We start from the raw sequence: 17249 nt of genomic DNA on the forward strand, positions 1-17249 counted from the left end.
TAAGGTGTAAAGCCAATAAACAAATTTGTTAAAGAGGAATTGAGCATTGAAATGGTTGGTATAGAACATCGATTAGGATTTGATAAGTTATGTCTAACAAAAACTCTAATCAATTTAAATATTGGTAATAAATAAAATGAATTGATATAATAATAACAAATTAAATTGACGAGTCACATTACGAGTCACGTGCGTAGCACGTAATGCAAAACTAGTATAAAAAAAATATACATGAACTTTTTCCACTCTAATCAGAATAAATAGTTACAATTACAACTGATAATTGAGAAATTGACGAAAATAAAATGATTTTGATAGTTTGTATCATATACGAAGAAAATTAAAAAACTAATTTTTTTTTTGGATGATTAACCTTTTCCAATATACGAACACAAATTAACAGATTTTATTAAAACATCATAAATAACAATAACTATGATTCCCAATATTATGTATTAAAATATTAGTACAATATACGATACTCGCAAGTGTGCAATCGAACAACAGATAACAACGAGCTCACAATTTATTCTAGTTATAATATGCTTAATCAATCGATTCTTGAGAGCGGAAGCTTAAGCTTTGGCCAGATGCTCGTCGAGGTCTTTGGAGAGATGGACCACATATTCAAGCATAGAATGGGGTTCAGGAATATTTTCATTCAGCTTCTCATATTCAATGGTCCAATGAACAGTGCAGCCCTCAGCCTTAGGTGTAGCCTTAACAATAAATTTGAAAGCCTTGTATTCCTTCATAAGGTCTCCTTCGGTAACTGTATAAGTAGAGGTCAAGTTCGCATCATCTAATTCCACAATTTCCTTTGCAACTTTAGGCACTCCATCTGTTTATTCAAAACAAAAAAGCAATATCTGTGTCATGGCCAAAATTTAGTGCAATTGCACCATCAGATCACTTTGTCTTATGTATTTAATTGAGAGCAACTTTTTGATTTATACTCTCCGTACCATTTAGAAAGTTCCATTGTCATGTAAAAAATAGGATTTTTAATAACAGCTAGGACACGGTTTACTTAGCTTAAAAATATAGTTACATATAAAAGTAGGATTTTTAACCATTAATTTATAATTGTCAAAATAATTATCTTATTCTTAAAAAGGTACTCGCATCAGATTATAAGAGCTAAAATGTGTTGTTCTTTAACGCTAAGATCCATTTTGTATCGTTATTTTTTCATGACAATAGAAGTTTAAGTGAGACGGCAATGATCAGTTGTATAATTGGTAGGTAGTTCAAGTCGTAGATTCAATTTCTTCCACAAACGCTCACTCGATCTCTCTTCAATTATTAAAAAAAGGGACTAAAACATATGTGAAATCTGACCACATGAAGATACTTTTGCCTTTTAATACAGCATGTGCATATGTCCTATTGTTGGCAAATAATCGCAAGTGTACGATATCGCTCAAGTAATATAACTTGGAAGACCAAGTATCGATCCCACAAGGAACAATGAACTAAACAACTAATTTCTAATATTCTTTAATTGGCTAGTAGGAAAATAAATGGATTTGTGTGAACTAATTATAATCTAAAGTGAATTTAACTCAAGTAATTAGACTAAAAATCTGAAATCAAACAAATAAATTGAAGAATAAACAATAATGGTAAAAAGCTCAAGAATTGATAATTCCAAATAAACTAGTAGAAGAATGGATCAAAATTTATCTAGTGATTTTATTGTGAATCGAGCTATTCTAATGCACCGAATCCCGCTCTCTCAAGCCTCAAAGATTCAAATAAAATCACAACCTAATTAGCTAATCAATTATTAACTTGCTCTCACAATATTAAAACTGAATTAAATAACTAAATTGTAATTATGAAGCAAACTCAACGACTACCTAAATTCCAACCCGCTCTCACGGTGTTTTCCTCTAAGTTTTTAATTACCTATGTCTATCTAATTAACAATCTCTCAATTAGTTAATTAAACACAAAATCATGAACTAAGTGATCAAATTAATTCAAGCATTAATCTTAGTAATTAAAACACAATTTTACTCACTTAATAAATCCTAATCCAATTCGAAAACTAGTCTAAGTGTTCATATCAATCCCCGAACAAAGGATTTAGTTACACATGCTTAAGCTTAAATTAAACAAAGAAGAAGATGAAGAATTAAACATAATTAGAACAATAAATACCGGAGTTGTCAATTTCGGAAGAATCGTCTAGATTAAACTTGAAATCTTCACAATCGTTCTTTGCAGAAACTAATAATAAACTACTTATAAACTGCTGAGAAATAGAAGCTAAAACGCTATTTTAAGAGAATGAAACTAAAACTAATGTAATCTAAATTATTCTACGTATTAAATTGAGTCTAGTACAAGGTCTTTATATAGTAGGAGAAGTTCCGGAGTCTTCTAATTCGTATTGCAAATTGATTTGTAATAGGAGTTGGAATTGTGAGTTGAAGAAGAATTTCAGTCCAAATCAAATCCTGAAGCACGCGTGTTTTACTCTTGTTCCGTTCGGGAAGCCCTTGGTTCCGTTCGTGACATGCCTAATTTTCCTCTTTTCCGAACGGAACAACCCCTTCACGTTCGAAAAACTCGTTGGCCGAAAGCTTTTGATATCAGATTCCTTCTTGAGTCCCGAACGGGACAAGGCTTTTCCGTTCGGGACTCATGCTCATTCTGCATGTCTTCCGTTCGGAACTCATCTTTTTCGAACGGAACAATCCTCAATCTCGTTCGTAACTTCAATTCCTTCGTCCGCAAGCTACGCTTTTCACTCGTACACGCAATCCACCATAATTTTGCCCCAAATAGTCGGTTTTCACCTAATTTCCACTGAAATACTAACAAACACTATTAAACGTAAAAACGCCAAATAATGTATAAAAACAATACTACACATAATAAAAACCGACTAAAATCGACCCTAAATATAGGAGTAAAATACTCCTATCAAACCTCCTCACACTTAACCTTTGCTTGTCCTCAAGCAAGAAACAAATCTTACTCTACAAAATATGTTAGAAATCATTAGCATATAACTTAACAATAAATCAATCAAAGAAATCCCCAACCCTACGAATAATATGAAAAACAACCTTCTAAAACCGACAACTAAATAATGATGCAATCAAATAACAATAATAATTTTATGACATAATTCAATATAACAACGGTTACTAACTCATTAGTACAAGGTCAAATTGAATCACACTTCAAGCTTCACTATCACTTGCGGGACATGGAACATAATCAATTTCTCACTTAGGCTAATCATAGCACAATTCAATAAAAACTAAGCTAATGGCATCAATATTTCAACAAGTAGGGTATATAACAAAGAAAGCTCACAATTGAAAGCATGAATACTCACCATAAGCTTGCTCATAGTCCCGGACTCCGCTACTTGATTCGGTAATCAACAAAAATCATATGGTCTTTTATTGGGTTGTAATGTGGCTAAGGTAAAGGGTAGGTAAAAAGGTTAAACAAAGGCTAATTATCAACTTAATATACTATTTATTACTACTATTAACTTCTAGGTTGATCTAACTCCGGTTTTTTGCGTTTATGTGAACTTATAACTTTCTTTTCTTTTCGATTTTACGCTCTACTCATTGCTTTTTGCAATCTCAGAATTTTTCTCTTTTTGAAGCTTTTTTGCTTGCAAATTTTTATCTTTTTTTTTTTTTTTTTTAATCTTTTTCAAGGCGTAACTTTATCTTTTAAGCACAATGTAGTTCACTTTCTCTTTTCACTAATCTTGAGTTATTAATCACCTATATTCATCATAGTCATAACAAATAATATATCAAGTCGATAAGGTAATCAAAAGAGGTAAAGCATAGAACGGTAAAGGGTAAGATACGGTAAAAACAATAAAAAGGTTTAAGGCTCAAATTGGTGTAATCTAGGGGATAAAGGGTAGTCTATTTAAGTGGTCTAAAAGAAAGGTTATACCTAATTGCCATAATCATCTAATTGTTGAAAACTCAATCGTGTAACTTTAAACGGACACCGAGCAAGTTCTAGGAATAAAACATGAAATCAACACTCACAACAAGGAAATTAAGCTCAAAACTCTCAAAAGTGTGTAGTGTTATGCCATAAACTCAATTCCTACTTAAATTATGCTACTCATGCCAAAAGTTTAAAACGACTATAAAAAATAACAATCAACATGTCATGAATCCGCATCAAGTTATTCAATTATGTTTCAACGATTTGAACAAGTCTAAATTTTGAATTCACCCTTATTTCATCGGATTATGTCAACGAATTATTAAGTCATTAAGCAAGCATCGCTTATCAATTGTTGAATTAAGAAAACGCGTTCATACATTCATTGATTCGGGGAAATCTAAGATTGACAAATTAATTAAGATACACACCAAATCAACTAACACTTTCATATTTAAAAGACAACGATTTAAAACGATACAAGACCTTGAAATAAACTAATTTAACACCTAATACAATAACACTTAATAAAAATAAACTAAAACTGAAAATAAAGATAAATCACCGAAAAATAACCCAAACGAAAATTAAATTTTTTCTTCCCCCCTCCTCACACTATTTCTAGCTATGTCCCCAAAGCTAAGAAATAAGAAATAAAAATAGAAAAAATTGGAAAGAGTTTGGGTTTAGAAAAACAAATCTCGCTCTAGTCAAAGGCCGGTGGATCCGGTGATGGTTCCGGTGATGGATAACGCTCTCCGCCGGCGGCATTAAAGTAACCCCGAAGAAAATCCTCTTGCCGATTAAGGCGTGCTCGCATTCGATCTTGCCTCCATTGTAGTTGTGCAAGACCAACATGTTGTTCACGTCGGATATCTTCAAGTAATTTTTGGTTAGTTTCCCAACCAACCCGGTTTTGCTCCCATCCGATCCGGTTTTGCTCAACCAACTCAGAAAACCGTTGGTCAAACCCGGAAACATGAGCCGCTTCTCCGGCTTGAGAAGTTCCCGCGGGTGCCTCCTCCGCTCTTCTTTCTTCTCCACCTTCTACTTCCCGTGCTACCTCTTCTCGCCGTGTTCGTGCCACCAATCGTACCCTTCTATTATAGGGAATAACTCTTCCCTTCTTTACAAACCCGGCAACATCCAAATGGTTCGTATTAAGAGACCGTGCTAGAATGGTCTCAAAAGTCGCCAAAGTAGACGCCGTAGGCATACAATTGTATTTTTCCGCCAAAGCACGAATAATGAAACCATAGCCAATCTTGGATAATTCGGATGGAACTTCCCTCAATCGCTTCAATAGACGATACGCCGTGTTGACTTGGTATGCTTCTATCTCCGGATGCAAAATAGCATTCAAAGCTAGAAGATCACTCTTGGCCACCTTCGTATATTCACCACGCCCGCCAAACGAGTGCCCAAACCACTTCACAAAAACCACAATAGCGATGTCTTTGATTTCATTAATCTTGGACCCCCTTGTCCGATAATCATCACGATCCGTCAATTCCCTCCATATCTCCACTTGATCAAAGTTTTGATCCCAATCTATCAACCCCGTTCCCCTCATCCCAAACATTTCCACCAAATCTTCAACACTAAGTGTGTGGCTAGTGTTGTTGATGCGGAAAGAAATAGATGAAGGAGAACCGCTAACCGGTTTGAGAGTAGAGAAGAATTCACGAGTAAGTTCATCGTAAGAGTGATGACTAACCTTTGCCAATGCCGATAACCCCAAAATATCCAAATAACGCTCCACCTCATCCTTGATGCCAAGGTTCTCCATATCATCAAAATCGATTTGGAATGGAATTACCATTTCCCTTTCTTTGATACTCAAATATAAATCACCTTCCTCCTCCGTATGGATTTGGAAAGGTGCGTTATAGCGAGTAGTCAATATCGCCGAGGTGTTCACCCGAGATGAGGATGGAGCGGTTGATTTAGTACGTACCCTTCCCACGGCCGGTAAGGGTGGATTCGCCGCTTCTTGATTTCTCGTGCTTGAACGACGGATTGGTTGATTTTCGGCATTCTTGCTTCGCACCATGATTGCGGAATGAGAGTATTTCTAATAAATTTGGAGAATAAGAAGAGAAGAATATTAGAAGAAGAGTATGTGTGAAATAAAAAGTAGAAAAATGCAAGGTATTTATAGGAAAAATAAATCAAATCTCAAGATTTCCCTCCACTAATTTCAAACTCTCCATTTAATAACTTGGAATTGATTTAACGGTTTAGATCGAAGCCATGTAATCAATCCAAGTGAAATTGAAACACTAATGAATGGTTCGGATTTGCCAAATCATCAATCCAAGTGAAAAATTCAAATTTTTACAAAGCACAAATCTCAAAGAAACACAAGTTTCAAAAGAAACACAAATCTCAAAAGAAACACAAGTCCCAAGAAATCCACTCCACTTTAATTCAAAATTCAAAATTCAAATTTTTCAAAATTTTTGATGTTTCCCGAACGGGAATAATTTAATCCCGAACGGGATTAGGCTTAATTCTTGTCCCGTTCGAAACTTAGGCAAAATTTTCCTTGTTCCCGAACGGAACTATGGTGTCCCGAACGGGACAAAGGCAAATTTTGCCTAGTTCCGAACGGAACTACCCTTCCCGTTCGGAAAAGTGAGAAGCCGAGAGCTCTTTCTCGAACGGGAAGGGTGTGTCCCGTACGGGACAAAGGCAAATTTTGCCTAGTCCCGAACGGAATGACCCTTTTCCGTTCGAAAAAATTGAGGGCTGAGGGCTTTGTCCCGAACGGAAATAGCCTTTCCCGAACGGGACAAAGGCAAAATTTGCCTTTTTTCGAACGGGAAAGGTATTTCACGAACGGAAACCTCCTGAAATCTTGTATATACCTGCAAAAACACACAAAAACACACCCCGGAATTAAACGGAAATAAATAAACAAATTAAAAATTAAATACGCATAAAAGGAAAATAAAATAAATAAAACAAAACACGTAACCTCTCGAGATTGCCTCTCGAGTGCGCTTTATTTTTGGTCAAAAGCTAGACCGTGGCCCGGAATTTATGTAGGAGTGGTGAACGTGATTTGGTCCACTACTTGATCCGTCAAAGGTCCAAGATACGGCTTGCACCGTTGTCCATTTACTTTGAAGATTTCACCACTAGAATTCTCCAATTCCAAAGCTCCATGACTTGCCACCGTTCGAATCTTGAAAGGACCGCTCCAACGGGATTTTAATTTCCCGGGAAATAATTTGAGGCGCGAGTTGTAGAGCAAGACAAAAGAGCCCTCCACAAACGTTTTAGGCACGATATGAGCGTCATGCCATCGTTTCGTCTTCTCTTTGTAAAGCTTGGCGTTTTCATAGGCATTTAACCGAAATTCGTCCAACTCATTGAGTTGAAGCATACGTTTCTCCCCCGCCGCTTTAAGGTCAAAATTGAGCTTTTTAATGGCCCAATACGCTCTATGTTCAAGTTCCACCGGAAGATGGCATGCTTTCCCAAAAACAATACGATATGGAGACATTCCGAGGGGCGTTTTAAAAGCCGTACGATATGCCCATAATGCATCATCTAGTTTCAGTGACCAATCTTTCCTTGTGTTATTAACCGTTTTCTCTAGAATTCTCTTTAGCTCACGGTTAGAAACTTCAACTTGCCCGCTTGTTTGAGGATGGTACGGAGTAGCGACCCGATGATAGACTTTATATTTCCGCATCAAGGCATCGAATTGCCTATTGCAAAAGTGAGATCCACCGTCGCTTATTATTGCTCTAGGAGTCCCGTATCGATTCATCAAACGTTTGAGAAAATCCAACACTACTTTGGCATCGTTAGTGGGTAATGCTTCCGCCTCTACCCATTTTGAAACGTAATCTACGCACACCAATATGTATTGCTTTCCAAACGACATAGGAAAAGGACCCATGAAGTCTATTCCCCACACATCAAAAAGTTCCACCTCTTGAATGTTGGTAAGCGGCATTTCATCTCTCTTCGATATGTTCCCCACTCTTTGGCATCGATCGCAATGACTAACAAAGTCTTTCGCATCACGAAATAGCGTAGGCCAAAAGAATCCGCACTCTAGCACACGAGCCGCGGTCCTTGATGTACCATAATGGCCCGCATAGTCCGAAGAATGGCATTGACTAAGTATAGGCATCATCTCTTGTAGTGGTACACATCTCCTCAAAATCCCATCTCCACACACCTTGAAGAGGTACGGTTCCTCCCATAGAAACCGTTTAGCATCGCTCAAGAACTTCTTCCTTTGGTGGTAAGTCAAATCCGGTGGCATTATTTCGGAAGATAGATAGTTTGCGATATCCGCATACCATGGCGTTTCCACTTCCGAAAGTACCATCAACATCTCATCCGGAAACGTTTCATTAATCTCTACGCCACTTATAATTGGTTCCGGAATCTCTAACCTTGACAAGTGATCGGCGACGACGTTCTCCGTTCCTTTCTTGTCGCGAATTTCGATGTCAAACTCTTGCATAAGGAGCACCCATCGGATTAGTCTCGGTTTAGCATCTTGCTTTGCAAAAAGGTATCGAAGGGCCGCATGGTCCGTATAGATGATAACCTTAGAGCAAAGTAAGTACGACCGAAATTTATCCAATGCGAACACCACCGCAAGCATCTCTTTTTCGGTGGTGGTGTAATTGAGTTGAGCACCCGCCAATGTTCGGCTCGCATAGTATATCACGTGAAGCTTTTTCTCCCTCCGTTGCCCCAATACGCACCCGAGTGCTATATCACTTGCATCACACATGAGTTCGAAAGGAAGAGTCCAATCGGGTGATGAAATAATTGGGGCCGAGATGAGGGCTTCTTTCAACCTAGCAAAAGCATCAAGGCAATCATTAGTAAATTCATAAGGAATATCTTTAACAAGTAAATTAGTTAAAGGACGAGCAATGGAAGAGAAATTTTTGATGAATCGTCGATAAAACCCGGCGTGCCCTAAGAAGGCACGAACTCCCTTTACGGTAGTTGGTGGTGGTAATTTCTCGATGATTTCCGTTTTTGCTCTATCTACTTCAATGCCGTCCTTGGAGATTTTATGTCCCAAGACAATTCCTTCCTCTACCATGAAATGGCACTTCTCCCAATTCAAGACTAGATTGGTCTCCTCACACCGGGCCAACACTCGTTCAAGATTATTTAAGCATATCTCAAAAGAGTCCCCGAATACCGAAAAATCATCCATGAAGACTTCCATAATATCTTCAATCATATCGGCGAAGATGGAAGTCATACATCGTTGAAATGTTGCCGGTGCATTACAAAGACCAAACGGCATCCTCCGATAAGCAAACGTTCCATAAGGACATGTGAAAGTTGTTTTCTCTTGGTCATCCGGGAAGATAAGAATTTGATTGTACCCGGAATATCCATCGAGAAAACAATAATAAGCGTGGCCCGCTACCCGCTCCAACATTTGATCGATAAATGGTAACGGAAAATGGTCCTTCCTCGTCTCCGTATTCAACTTGCGGTAGTCAATACAAACACGCCATCCCGTTACCGTCCTAGTGGAAATTTGCTCACCCTTCTCGTTCTCAATCACCGTCATCCCCCCTTTCTTTGGAACACATTGGATGGGACTAACCCACGCACTATCGGATATGGGGTATATAATTCCGGCGTCGAGAAGTTTTACTATCTCCTTGTGCACGACCTCCTTCATATTTGGATTCAAACGCCGTTGTCTTTGAGCCGATGCTCTTGACTCGTTTTCTAGGTGGATCTTGTGCATGACCACCGAGGGACTAATTCCTCGGATGTCCGAAATTTGCCAACCGATCGCCAATATATGTTGCTTCACCACTTTGACAACTCTCGCTTCTTGTGTTTCCGACAAGTTGTTCGAGATGATGATGGGAAGAGTCATGTTGTCGCCTAAAAACGCATACCGTAAGTGAGATGGTAACGTTTTAAGCTCAACCTTTGGTGGAGAGATAGAAGAAGGTGGTGTCACGCTCTCTCTTCTAATCAAATTTTCGGCTTTCGGCTCATCTTCTTTGGAATATTCTTCCTCGGAAGTTGCTTGTGTCTCCTCGGAATGGAATATGACTTTTGAAACCGGGAAAAGTTCTTCCACAATTCCATCAACCATATCCAATTTCATGCATTCCACCTCCTCAAAAGTGTTGCGCATAATCCTTTTCATATCAAACTCCACTTTGTCATCATCGATACGCAAAGTGAGTCGTCCGGCGTGCACATCTATCAATGCCCTCCCCGTGTTCATGAAAGGACGCCCAAGAATCATAGGGCATGTTTTATCCGCCGCATAGTCAAGTACGACAAAATCCACCGGAAAGATGAATTTGTCTACTTTGACTAGAACATCTTCTACCACTCCGTATGGCTTTTTTAGGGAGTGGTCCGCCAATTGAAGCATCATTGATGTTTGCTTCAAAGTTTGATCACCAAAAATATCCCTGAAAAGAAACAAAGGCATTAGATTGATACTTGCCCCTAAATCACATAGACAATTAATTGAATTTAAATCGCCTATTTTGCATGGAATTGTAAAACTCCCTGGGTCCTTAAGCTTGGTGGGCAAGTCACTAAGGATAAGTGAGCTACAATTTTCCGTTAGGGAAATTGTGCCTTTGTCGTCCCAACTCCTTTTCTTCGTTATGATTTCTTTGAGGAACTTCGCGTATTGAGGCATCTCACGCAAAGCATCCGCAAAGCTTATATTGATTTGGAGTTTCTTGAAAATTTCCAGAAATTTATGGAATTTTTGGTTATCCGGCGTCTTCTTCAATCGTCCCGGGAAAGGGACCTTTGGCACAAATGGAGGAGGAGGTGGCGGTTTTACATATGGAAGTTCGGTTACTTCCTCCTCATTTGTTCCCGTTGTTAGATCGATCGCTTTCTCTTTACTTGCATGTGGATCATCAAGTTCTTTCCCGCTTCGGAGTTCAATGGCTTTTACTTGCTCCCTTGGATTTGACTCCGTTGTAGACGGTAAACCCCCTTGAGCTCTATTTTGAAGCGAGATGGCAAGTTGAGAAATTTGAGTCTCGAGATGGTGATTGACGGAAGCTTGGTTCTTAAAACCGGTTCTAACTTCCTCAATAAGCTTGTCAATCTTGCTCCCCTCATCCGTATTCCGATTTTGAAAACCGGGTGGGGGTTGTGGTCGGTAGTTGTTGAAGTTGCCTTGGTTTTGTGGACCACGGTTTCCTCCTTGAAAATTTGCTCCTCCCATATTTGGGTTGGCGTTGGCTTGACCCGCATTTTCCCTCCACGAGAAATTAGGATGATTCCTCCACCCCGGATTATAGGTGTTGGAATATGGGTCATTGCCTTGCCTTTGCCCATTGACATAGTTGACTTGCTCATTTGAGTTTTGATGTAGGACGGGGCAATCCATTCCCGAATGATCGTGCCCATCACAAGTCTCGCAACCCATTTGAACTACCGCAAGTTGAGCATTCCTTTGATTTGCTTGTTGTTTGTACATCTCGAGTTGTGCTAGAAGTGTCGCATTCTTCGCTTTCATTGCTTCAAATTCTTGGGTTTGCTCGAGGGTCATGATACCCTTTTGAGGTGGTTGCCTCAACCGCTCGGTTGACCAAGAACAACTATTTGTAGCGAGTTCCTCTAGCAAGTTATTGGCCTCATCATAAGTTTTCTTCATAAGTGATCCTCCCGATGCCGCATCAATTGTTGCCCGTGTAGCCTCATTGGTACCATTGTAGAAAATAGAGACAAGATGCTCCCTTCCTAGATGATGATGCGGACAATTTCTTTGAAGCTCTTTGAAACGTTCCCAAGCTTGGTATAGAGATTCACCATGTAATTGGAGAAAATCTATAATTTCCTTGGTCATCCTCGCGGTCTTACCCATAGAGAAATACTTATTGAGAAAAGCTTGTGCCAATTGCTTCCATGTTGTGATTGAGGTGCTTGGAAGTGATTGAATCCAATTCCTCGCCTTATCCCTTAAAGAGAAAGGGAAAAGACGAAGCTTGATTTGATCCTCCGTCACATTATGGATTTTGAATGTGTTGCATACCTCCGTGAATTTTGAAAGATGGGCGTTTGGATCCTCGCGTTCCAACCCATAAAATTGACAACGACTCTCAAGTAGTTGAATCGTTCCCGGCTTGATTTCAAAATTGTTAGCGAGTATAGGAGGTGCAAAGCATCCATAGTTGGCGTTGTCTACGTTGGGTAAGAAGAATTCACCCAAGGTACGTCTTGCGGGAAGAGGGGCGACCCTCTCGTTTGGCCTATTAAGAGCTAGGCCATCATGTAGTGGTGGTGGAACAATCCCCTCGTGATTCAACGGAGGGTTACGGTCGTCCTCCATTGTTTTGGATTTCCGCGCTGTTTTTCGGATACTTCTTTCGAAGGATGTTAAGTCTGACTGAAACGGTTCTAGCGGTTTTCTGGCACGTCGTGTATTAGGCATACACTAACCAAAACTCCTGCGCAAACAAAAACAAGAAAACCAACGTAAAATCCAAGAATCACAAAGTATAAAAATAACTAAAATTAAATAAAACTAACTCAATCTAAGAATAAGATACTTTTAATTAATTTAATTGCGATTGCTCCCCGGCAACGGCGCCAAAAACTTGTTGGCAAATAATCGCAAGTGTACGATATCGCTCAAGTAATATAACTTGGAAGACCAAGTATCGATCCCACAAGGAACAATGAACTAAACAACTAATTTCTAATATTCTTTAATTGGCTAGTAGGAAAATAAATGGATTTGTGTGAACTAATTATAATCTAAAGTGAATTTAACTCAAGTAATTAGACTAAAAATCTGAAATCAAACAAATAAATTGAAGAATAAACAATAATGGTAAAAAGCTCAAGAATTGATAATTCCAAATAAACTAGTAGAAGAATGGATCAAAATTTATCTAGTGATTTTATTGTGAATCGAGCTATTCTAATGCACCGAATCCCGCTCTCTCAAGCCTCAAAGATTCAAATAAAATCACAACCTAATTAGCTAATCAATTATTAACTTGCTCTCACAATATTAAAACTGAATTAAATAACTAAATTGTAATTATGAAGCAAACTCAACGACTACCTAAATTCCAACCCGCTCTCACGGTGTTTTCCTCTAAGTTTTTAATTACCTATGTCTATCTAATTAACAATCTCTCAATTAGTTAATTAAACACAAAATCATGAACTAAGTGATCAAATTAATTCAAGCATTAATCTTAGTAATTAAAACACAATTTTACTCACTTAATAAATCCTAATCCAATTCGAAAACTAGTCTAAGTGTTCATATCAATCCCCGAACAAAGGATTTAGTTACACATGCTTAAGCTTAAATTAAACAAAGAAGAAGATGAAGAATTAAACATAATTAGAACAATAAATACCGGAGTTGTCAATTTCGGAAGAATCGTCTAGATTAAACTTGAAATCTTCACAATCGTTCTTTGCAGAAACTAATAATAAACTACTTATAAACTGCTGAGAAATAGAAGCTAAAACGCTATTTTAAGAGAATGAAACTAAAACTAATGTAATCTAAATTATTCTACGTATTAAATTGAGTCTAGTACAAGGTCTTTATATAGTAGGAGAAGTTCCGGAGTCTTCTAATTCGTATTGCAAATTGATTTGTAATAGGAGTTGGAATTGTGAGTTGAAGAAGAATTTCAGTCCAAATCAAATCCTGAAGCACGCGTGTTTTACTCTTGTTCCGTTCGGGAAGCCCTTGGTTCCGTTCGTGACATGCCTAATTTTCCTCTTTTCCGAACGGAACAACCCCTTCACGTTCGAAAAACTCGTTGGCCGAAAGCTTTTGATATCAGATTCCTTCTTGAGTCCCGAACGGGACAAGGCTTTTCCGTTCGGGACTCATGCTCATTCTGCATGTCTTCCGTTCGGAACTCATCTTTTTCGAACGGAACAATCCTCAATCTCGTTCGTAACTTCAATTCCTTCGTCCGCAAGCTACGCTTTTCACTCGTACACGCAATCCACCATAATTTTGCCCCAAATAGTCGGTTTTCACCTAATTTCCACTGAAATACTAACAAACACTATTAAACGTAAAAACGCCAAATAATGTATAAAAACAATACTACACATAATAAAAACCGACTAAAATCGACCCTAAATATAGGAGTAAAATACTCCTATCAAACCTCCTCACACTTAACCTTTGCTTGTCCTCAAGCAAGAAACAAATCTTACTCTACAAAATATGTTAGAAATCATTAGCATATAACTTAACAATAAATCAATCAAAGAAATCCCCAACCCTACGAATAATATGAAAAACAACCTTCTAAAACCGACAACTAAATAATGATGCAATCAAATAACAATAATAATTTTATGACATAATTCAATATAACAACGGTTACTAACTCATTAGTACAAGGTCAAATTGAATCACACTTCAAGCTTCACTATCACTTGCGGGACATGGAACATAATCAATTTCTCACTTAGGCTAATCATAGCACAATTCAATAAAAACTAAGCTAATGGCATCAATATTTCAACAAGTAGGGTATATAACAAAGAAAGCTCACAATTGAAAGCATGAATACTCACCATAAGCTTGCTCATAGTCCCGGACTCCGCTACTTGATTCGGTAATCAACAAAAATCATATGGTCTTTTATTGGGTTGTAATGTGGCTAAGGTAAAGGGTAGGTAAAAAGGTTAAACAAAGGCTAATTATCAACTTAATATACTATTTATTACTACTATTAACTTCTAGGTTGATCTAACTCCGGTTTTTTGCGTTTATGTGAACTTATAACTTTCTTTTCTTTTCGATTTTACGCTCTACTCATTGCTTTTTGCAATCTCAGAATTTTTCTCTTTTTGAAGCTTTTTTGCTTGCAAATTTTTATCTTTCTTTTTTTTTTTTTTAATCTTTTTCAAGGCGTAACTTTATCTTTTAAGCACAATGTAGTTCATTTTCTCTTTTCACTAATCTTGAGTTATTAATCACCTATATTCATCATAGTCATAACAAATAATATATCAAGTCGATAAGGTAATCAAAAGAGGTAAAGCATAGAACGGTAAAGGGTAAGATACGGTAAAAACAATAAAAAGGTTTAAGGCTCAAATTGGTGTAATCTAGGGGATAAAGGGTAGTCTATTTAAGTGGTCTAAAAGAAAGGTTATACCTAATTGCCATAATCATCTAATTGTTGAAAACTCAATCGTGTAACTTTAAACGGACACCGAGCAAGTTCTAGGAATAAAACATGAAATCAACACTCACAACAAGGAAATTAAGCTCAAAACTCTCAAAAGTGTGTAGTGTTATGCCATAAACTCAATTCCTACTTAAATTATGCTACTCATGCCAAAAGTTTAAAACGACTATAAAAAATAACAATCAACATGTCATGAATCCGCATCAAGTTATTCAATTATGTTTCAACGATTTGAACAAGTCTAAATTTTGAATTCACCCTTATTTCATCGGATTATGTCAACGAATTATTAAGTCATTAAGCAAGCATCGCTTATCAATTGTTGAATTAAGAAAACGCGTTCATACATTCATTGATTCGGGGAAATCTAAGATTGACAAATTAATTAAGATACACACCAAATCAACTAACACTTTCATATTTAAAAGACAACGATTTAAAACGATACAAGACCTTGAAATAAACTAATTTAACACCTAATACAATAACACTTAATAAAAATAAACTAAAACTGAAAATAAAGATAAATCACCGAAAAATAACCCAAACGAAAATTAAATTTTTTCTTCCCCCCTCCTCACACTATTTCTAGCTATGTCCCCAAAGCTAAGAAATAAGAAATAAAAATAGAAAAAATTGGAAAGAGTTTGGGTTTAGAAAAACAAATCTCGCTCTAGTCAAAGGCCGGTGGATCCGGTGATGGTTCCGGTGATGGATAACGCTCTCCGCCGGCGGCATTAAAGTAACCCCGAAGAAAATCCTCTTGCCGATTAAGGCGTGCTCGCATTCGATCTTGCCTCCATTGTAGTTGTGCAAGACCAACATGTTGTTCACGTCGGATATCTTCAAGTAATTTTTGGTTAGTTTCCCAACCAACCCGGTTTTGCTCCCATCCGATCCGGTTTTGCTCAACCAACTCAGAAAACCGTTGGTCAAACCCGGAAACATGAGCCGCTTCTCCGGCTTGAGAAGTTCCCGCGGGTGCCTCCTCCGCTCTTCTTTCTTCTCCACCTTCTACTTCCCGTGCTACCTCTTCTCGCCGTGTTCGTGCCACCAATCGTACCCTTCTATTATAGGGAATAACTCTTCCCTTCTTTACAAACCCGGCAACATCCAAATGGTTCGTATTAAGAGACCGTGCTAGAATGGTCTCAAAAGTCGCCAAAGTAGACGCCGTAGGCATACAATTGTATTTTTCCGCCAAAGCACGAATAATGAAACCATAGCCAATCTTGGATAATTCGGATGGAACTTCCCTCAATCGCTTCAATAGACGATACGCCGTGTTGACTTGGTATGCTTCTATCTCCGGATGCAAAATAGCATTCAAAGCTAGAAGATCACTCTTGGCCACCTTCGTATATTCACCACGCCCGCCAAACGAGTGCCCAAACCACTTCACAAAAACCACAATAGCGATGTCTTTGATTTCATTAATCTTGGACCCCCTTGTCCGATAATCATCACGATCCGTCAATTCCCTCCATATCTCCACTTGATCAAAGTTTTGATCCCAATCTATCAACCCCGTTCCCCTCATCCCAAACATTTCCACCAAATCTTCAACACTAAGTGTGTGGCTAGTGTTGTTGATGCGGAAAGAAATAGATGAAGGAGAACCGCTAACCGGTTTGAGAGTAGAGAAGAATTCACGAGTAAGTTCATCGTAAGAGTGATGACTAACCTTTGCCAATGCCGATAACCCCAAAATATCCAAATAACGCTCCACCTCATCCTTGATGCCAAGGTTCTCCATATCATCAAAATCGATTTGGAATGGAATTACCATTTCCCTTTCTTTGATACTCAAATATAAATCACCTTCCTCCTCCGTATGGATTTGGAAAGGTGCGTTATAGCGAGTAGTCAATATCGCCGAGGTGTTCACCCGAGATGAGGATGGAGCGGTTGATTTAGTACGTACCCTTCCCACGGCCGGTAAGGGTGGATTCGCCGCTTCTTGATTTCTCGTGCTTGAACGACGGATTGGTTGATTTTCGGCATTCTTGCTTCGCACCATGATTGCGGAATGAGAGTATTTCTAATAAATTTGGAGAATAAGAAGAGAAGAATATTAGAAGAAGAGTATGTGTGAAATAAAAAGTAGAAAAATGCAAGGTATTTATA

The 17249-nt window shown here is 38.1% G+C and overlaps 1 protein-coding gene and 1 non-coding gene across 2 annotated transcripts in view; one reads left to right on the forward strand and one right to left on the reverse strand.

Annotated features, from left to right (window-relative positions):
* Positions 1-384: 384 nt before the first annotated feature.
* Positions 385-17249, reverse strand: part of LOC130014682 (MLP-like protein 28) — a 34336-nt gene continuing 17471 nt past the window's right edge. Inside the window, exon 2 of the mRNA XM_050375900.2 lies at positions 385-841. Within this exon, the coding sequence (XP_050231857.2) occupies positions 576-841 (266 nt within the window). The 3' untranslated portion in view covers positions 385-575. The remainder of the gene's footprint in view (positions 842-17249) is intronic.
* On the forward strand, positions 11682-11788 carry LOC126685194 (small nucleolar RNA R71). Its single transcript, XR_007643306.1, has one exon. It is a non-coding gene; the product is annotated as a small nucleolar RNA R71 (small nucleolar RNA).

The sequence above is a fragment of the Mercurialis annua genome, linkage group LG5 (genome assembly GCF_937616625.2).
Source record: "Mercurialis annua linkage group LG5, ddMerAnnu1.2, whole genome shotgun sequence".
In the NCBI taxonomy this organism is placed as follows: Eukaryota; Viridiplantae; Streptophyta; class Magnoliopsida; order Malpighiales; family Euphorbiaceae; genus Mercurialis; species Mercurialis annua.